We start from the raw sequence: 7,210 nt of genomic DNA on the forward strand, positions 1-7,210 counted from the left end.
GGCGGGGGGGGAAGAGAAGCCAGCGCTGATTCCGGGAATTTATTTCGAGACACATTAATTTGTTTCTTCCCTTCAAGGTCAAATCAAGGCATCTCCATATATCACCACTGGCAGTCACTGGCTGGCAGGCAGTTGAGAGGGGGCAGAGGTGGGGGCTGCAAATAGGACTTTCCTGGGAGCCAGGTCAAGGGAGTCCGGTGGGGAAGCAGGTTCCAGGCACCCCCTGTCCCAGGCTCGGGAAAAACACTCTTCTATTTCGCTTGGAGGTCTCCTGTGACGGGCTGAGTCATCTAGTTGAATGTCAAGGCTTGTGTCTTTAAGCTGGAAGATCAGAACTGAGATCCTGCCTTTGGCCTAATTTTCCAGGGCGACCTACCCTCGCCATTCATTCACTCAGTACATATGTATTACTTGATGTACCAAACATTGCACTGAGCACAGCCGACCCAGAGGGTGGGCTTCCTGCTCTCCCCACTCAGGGTCCCACCAGTCATAAGCCTGGAAGCGGCAAGCATGGAAATAATGGCTTCGTCTTCCTCCCTCCCTCACCAGACCCTCACGGTATAAGGACACCCATTACACTGTGCCACTCGTGGCAGGTGCCCAGGAAATATTTGTTGAACAAACATCAACGGAGTAGGAATTTTCCTCCTCTCATCCTTGAAAGTAGGGCAGTTAGGGTTACTTTTGGTTTTTATGATTGTTATTATGTCTTCCAAGCTGGTGTGCTGTGTGTGGGTAGGGATGAGAGCAGCCTCCGGCAGCCTGGTGGGAGTCTGAGCTGAAACCCTGAAGAATTGGCCAGTGAGGAGGGTGAACTAGCCAGAGAGTAATCGTGGAGAGAGAGAGGTGTAATCAAAGTTCTGGTAGCCAAGAGAGGGCTTGTCTGGTTGGAGGAACAGAGGGGAAATTAGGTGGGGCTGGAGGGTGAGGGTAAGGGGTTAAGGTAGTGCAGAGAGAGAGAGCCCAAGGACAGATCCCATAATGCCTTGCAAGTCTCGCCAAGAGGCTCATACTCAATCCTTCCAACAATGGGGGACCATAAAAGGACTTCAAAAGGGACATGCCTTTCATCTAGGCTCATGTGTTTTCTTCTGCCGGTGAGCCCTCTCCCCCCACTCCTACCCTTACTTGCTCATGTCCTACACCCCTGCCCATCTTCAAGTCTGACAGGTGTTCTCCCCCTCCTCTGATAAGCCATCATCCCTCTCCTCCTCCCCCTGAAAAGCCCCAACTTGAAATATCATCTGTCTTCTCTTCCTACAAGGTGACGGACTCACTGAAGCCACCCTTACATTTTCTTTGTTGAGAGAAAGGCAGAACGAGGTAATATTTCATCGTAAGTCTGGAGTCAGATTGCCTGGGCCCCCTACTCACCAGGTGTGTGATCTGGGGCAGTGCTCTTAACCCTTCTATGCCTCTGTTCCTTCATCTGTAAAGTGCGGAAGAGAGTTGAATATACCTCATAGAGTTGCCGAGCAATGACATGGATTGCACACAGGAAGCACTGGCATGGTGTCTGGTACACAGGAAGGAATTAAGTGAGGGACGGGCATGCTTTTCTCTGCATGTTTGTTATGGATCTGTGAGCTCCTATGAGCAGAAATTATGACTCCTTGTTTACTATATCCTTGGCTCCTAGCATGGGACCCGGCAAGTAGGTGCTCAGGAAATATTCATTGACTTCTGCCATCATTTGTGGGTTTAGACATGCCCTTGAAATTCAGCCCAGGAGCCCCTCCTTAGCTCTTCCAACAGCAAACATCTAGGTTCAAGTTCTGTTGTTATCCTGTGACTTACCAAAGTCACTTAGCATCAGCTTTTTCATCGCAAAATGGATGTCTACTTCTTAGGGTGTCATGGGGATTAAATAGGATTGGCTCCAGGGATAGAGCATGTGACCCAGTTTGGGTCAGTGAGATTAAAAAAAAGTCTTCTAAGAACTTCTGGAAAATATCTTGTGCACTTAGAAAGGAGAAAGTCAAATGAGAAGACTTTTTTTTTTTTTATCCCCCACCTTCTCTTCCTGTGTGTTGTCATATGAAGATGAGATGAGATGACTGGAGCTATTGCAGCCATTTTGCAAACACGAGGACAGATCTTGTAGACTTATCAGAGACGGCAGAGGAAAAAGAACTCTGGGCTCTTGGTGGCATAAGAATGGAAACAATAGCCCTGAAATCACTCGTCTCTAGACTCCTTATAAAGTCAGACATAGATGTTTGTTATTTAAACCATTCCTCGCCGAGCATCATTACTTGCATTACTTGCACAAGCAAGTATCTAAGTGAACCTGGGTATCTAAGTGGTATAGCATTTAGTTTGTCATCAAAAGAAACACACAAAGCTAAGAACATCAGCTCCTTTATTATTATTATTTACTGTTACTTCCCCCTAAACAACAGCACAATTCAAATAACAATGACACACACGTCTCACTCATATACACAATACCACTAGCCTGCCTGCCAGTCTGTCTGGCCTTTGCTTGGTTCCTGGTGGAGCTGTGTGGAGACAGCCCCCTCTGTAAAAATCCCAAATTGGACATAGGAGGCACGAGAAAGGGGAGACTCTAGCCAGAGAATAAATGGGCTTCCAGAGGCCTCAGGGAGTGCCAACTTGGGAACATGCTATAAATGCCTGGGTGAAGGGCAGAAGGCACTGTTTTCATGTGGCTGTTGGATAAATCCCACATGGGGAGGGAAGACCTATGTATAACCCTCTGGAGGCCAGGGCTGCAGAAACACAATGGGGAGAGCTAATGAGCTCCATCAACCACACCGTGGGGCAGGCATGGAAACTAGGAGCCCAGAATAGGAATCTGGGTGACAGAGAGGTCCCCAGAGAAAAACAACCTTTTGCATTAGCTGCAAGGTAAGATACAATGTGAAATATTACGTCCCCTTCTATCTGTTTTTGCAACTATAGAACGTGCAACGTTTTCATCATGATTGAAAAGGTAAAGAAAGAAAATCTCCCAGCATCTTGGCCTAATGCAATTGAGCAGGACATGTCAATTGTACCGTCCTGTGGAAACACCTGCTGCGGCACTACCCAGTGAGTCCGTAGTCAGTCCACCCCCACCCGTAACATTTTAGTCACACTAAATCTACGCATTCAGCTAAAGTAATGTGCTCTGGAATCAGAGAAGCCTTGGAGTTGGGGAGGGATAAAGATGGACCAAGACTGAGGTCTCAGGAACAGATGACTTCCTGGCTGTCTTGGGGAAGCTCGTTGTTGAAGCTGCTCTCTCCAAATGGTGAGTAGGGGGGGACCTGGGGGGCCTCGATGATCAGCAGACCCTCTGGGGAAAGCGAAGCAAATACTGTCACAGGATCCACCTCTGCGGGAAGCCTAGGAGAAGCACAAGATATTATTCATGAATTTATTTATTCATTATTTATTATTATTAATGTAGCTTACACTTGAAAGAAAATGTGTTTTAAATTTTTTAAGTGTTTATTTTTTGAGAGAGAGATAGAGTGTGAGCGGGGGAGGTACAGAAAGAGAGGGAGACACAGAATCCGAAGCAGGCTCCGGGCTCCGAGATGTCAGCACAGAGCCCGACGCGGGGCTCGATCCCATAAGTTGTGAGATCGTGACCTGAGCCAAAGTCGGCTGCCCAACGGACTGAGCCACCCAGGCACCCCAAGAAAATATTTTTTTTTAAGTTTATTTATTTTCAGAAAGAGTGAGAGAGCGCGTGAGCAGGGGAGGGGCAGAGGGAGAGAGAATCCCAAGCAGGCTCTGCATTGTCAGCACAGAGCTCTATGAGAGGCTTAAACTCATGAACCGTGAGATCATGACCTGAGTCGAAACCAAGAGTTGAATGCTTAACTGACGGAGCCACCCAGGCGCCCCAAAAGAAAATGTTTTTGATACAAATTTAGGCTCTTAGGGCATACAACACCGGGTTTGAATCCTGGCCCTGCCCTTTCCTGGCTGTATGATCTTGAGAAGGTCACTCAATTGCCCTGAGTTAATTTCCTCATCTGCAAACGGAGATACTCCGTTAAGCTTCTGAGTAACATTAAACTTGTGAAGTATTCAAAGTGAGACGGAGTCTGAACATGCTTTGCAAACGGGAAAGTGGTGTTGCAACAGTAACTTAAAAGGTTCCTGGGACCCCGATATTTGGTCCTTGGTTGAGGTCTTTACTCACACTGGACCGGCTGCTGGCGGAAATGACCACCATCTCCCTTTATAGAACTCAGGTAAGGTGTTGCTCACAGCAGGTAACACACTGTCATTTGCCACGTGCCTGCTGAGAGTGCTTTATTACAGAATGCGTCACTGGTGAATTAATGATGGAACAGGCTGGCCACATGGTAACATACTCTATGATGCTTAGAATGAGCCTTGAGGGGCGCCTGGGTGGCTCAGTTGGTTAAGACTCCAACTCTTGATCTCAGCTCAGTTCATGATCTCACGGTTTGTGAGTTCAAGCCCTGCACTGGGCTCTGCACTGATAATGGGAAGCCTACTTGGACTTCTGTCTTTCCCCCTCACCTGCTTGTGCTCTCTCTCTCAAAGTAAATAAATAAACTTAATAAAAGGAAAAAGAATGAACCTTGATTTGGGTCACATCTGAAGTAGCTCTTGGCAGGTCATAATTACTTAGTTCTCAAAACACATTTATAGGCATTACCTGGCTAGAAGTGCATAATGAGCCTACAATGGTTAATAGGCAGGAATTAATGTGCCTGTTGCATAAAACATTTAACAGAGACTTGGGGAAATCAAGTGACATGCTCACTGAGTGAGAACCTCAAAGACAGGATTTCTGAGTCCAACTCTGCCTCCAGTTCTGAAGCTATATATTATGATTTTTTTGGATCGTTTTGGGGTGAATGAGGCAATCTGAGACATGGTTCCTTCAACATACTACTGGCATCATGAGAACATGCTCATGGCCTCACTGGGATGCCATTATGAATAAAGATGATGGGAACTATGACTTTCACCTGCGTATCATCTCATTTAGTTGTTAACAATAATTCCACCAGGCACGTTCCGTTACTGTCCCGAGTTACAGCCAGGGAGATTGAGGACAGAGAGGTGAAGAGATTTGCCCAAGGTCACGCTGCTGGTAAGAAGCATATGGGAATGGAATTGGAATCTTGGTCTCCAAACCCAGAGTCGCTGATCATGATGTTCTGCTCTCCTGCCTCCTCTGGCACCAGACTTTTGATAAAAGGATCATGGTAGGGAAGCTAGGAGGGCCAATCAGCCTGGATCCTTCCACTGGTCTGGGATGGCTCTGCCTGTTATAAATGCAGGGGTTTTGATGAAAGAACCAAGAAATGAGCCAGACAGCATTCCTGGTCAGGGGAGGATCCTTCCTGAAGGGGCTGCAGCATTTTTGCTGTGAGTAGCAACGTGTAGCCACATGAGCGGCATCTCCCCAGGAGGCGTCTGCCAAATTAGAGCCACGGAGATTAACAAGGGGCCTTGCTGGCAAGGATGGAAGAGAAGGAGGGACCTTGGTCAGATGCCAAGTCAGACTTCTGAAGCACAGACAAGGCCAAAAGTCTGGACCTCCCTTCCACTGCTGGGGATGGGCTGACTCTGTTTAACTATTTGCATGCTAACCGGTAGCATACCTGGTACAGTGAGGCAGGGCAGCCCTGGTCCAGAGCATGACCCTTGCAGGCAGGTGGATCTGAGTCTGAATTCTGCCTCTTGCTGACTGTGTGACCTGGGACTGGTGATCTAGCCCCTCTGAACCAATGTCCTTATATGAAAAGTGGGTTAACAGTTTCTGCCTGGGAGAGGTACACGGGATAAAGAAAGTGAAGGGCTTAGCCCAGTGCCAGGCATACCCTAAGTGTTCAATAAATGTTAGCCCCTACGTTGTTGCTGCAGTCACTGACCATTTAAGTGGGCACCTGGATAACTGTGAATATTTTAGTACACCGTTGCGGTATCACCGAACTCCAAAATGTCAGAACCCAAACAATCTTCTTGATTGTTCAGGACAGTGCTCTCATATTACATATGGGGAAACTGAGGCTTAGAGACAAAGATAGACTCGTTCAAGATCTCTCACCAGCTGACCGATATGTTGAACCACCATGGAGGGAAAATGATTCCTCTTCCATTCTCTCTCAATCTTTCCATTTGCATCCAAATGAACATCTCAGCTAACCGTTACCATGATCTTTAATGCTGTTAGCCTCTATCCCTTGCTATGGTCTCCTTTTATTTATTTATTTATTTTTTAATAGTTTATTCTCAAGTTGGTTTCCATATAACACCCCATGCTCATCCCCACAAGTGCCCTCCTCCATGCCCATCACTGCCCTGCCCCTCCCCCCACCCCCATCAGTCTTCAGTTTGTTCTCTGCATTCAAGAGTCTCTCATGNCCAAACTCCACACCCGAAAAACAAACAATCCAGTGAAGAAATGGGCAGAAGATATGAACAGACGCTTCTCCAAAGAGGACATCCAGATGGCCAACAGACACATGAAACGATGCTCAGCATCCCTCCTCATCAGGGCAATACAAATCAAAACCACACTGAGATACCACCTCACGCCAGTCAGAGTGGCTAAAATGAGCAAATCAGAGGCCTCTAGATGCTGGCGAGGATGTGGAGAAACGGGCACCCTCCTACACTGTTGGTGGGAATATGGTCTCTTTTTAACAGAGAAAGAGCTGGATGTAAGGTTTAAACCCTTTTGCAGGTAACTGCTCCCTGTTCTCTGATGGCCCAAGTTTTTCCAAGGAGAGGCGATGGAGCCTCCTGAGAATGGGTCAGGGCCATCTTTGGTGTCTAGAGCCTGGGCAGAGCCAGGGGGTCCTGGGAGGTCCCAGCTGCTTTCGTGTGACTCCAGCCTTGCAGACTGAACACTGAGTCTGTACCCTTGCTGAATGCTTTCCACGCATGCTCTCATTCCCCATCACAACTTAGTCCAGAGGGAACGTGGGGACAGAAGCTCAGAGCAGTTCAGCTGGTTGTTCGAAGTTACCCACTCTCCTTATCATGGAGTCAGGTCTCCCTGTACCCAGAGCTGAGCTTCAAAATATTTAGCAACTGGCACAGCTGGACAATGACGAGACAGAATGAATGGACACATGCCGTAGTGATGGAGGAGGGTCCTGGGGACTCCCTGTGGGTGGGATGTGGGGAGGCTCGGAGGGCCCCGGGGCCAGGGTCAGGAAGGCCAGGAGGGCCAGGGAGGGCACTGGGGGGGGGGGGGGGTACT

The 7,210-nt window shown here is 48.0% G+C and overlaps 1 protein-coding gene across 1 annotated transcript in view; it reads right to left on the bottom strand.

Moving 5' to 3' along the window:
* Positions 1-2,348: 2,348 nt before the first annotated feature.
* The window catches only part of HSPB8 (heat shock protein family B (small) member 8), a 13,720-nt gene continuing 8,858 nt past the window's right edge, over positions 2,349-7,210 (bottom strand). Inside the window, exon 4 of the mRNA XM_077766018.1 lies at positions 2,349-3,354. Within this exon, the coding sequence (XP_077622144.1) occupies positions 3,195-3,354 (160 nt within the window). The 3' untranslated portion in view covers positions 2,349-3,194. The remainder of the gene's footprint in view (positions 3,355-7,210) is intronic.

Source organism: Crocuta crocuta, unplaced genomic scaffold (assembly GCF_008692635.1).
Source record: "Crocuta crocuta isolate KB4526 unplaced genomic scaffold, BGI_CrCroc_1.0 scaffold339, whole genome shotgun sequence".
In the NCBI taxonomy this organism is placed as follows: domain Eukaryota; kingdom Metazoa; phylum Chordata; class Mammalia; order Carnivora; family Hyaenidae; genus Crocuta; species Crocuta crocuta.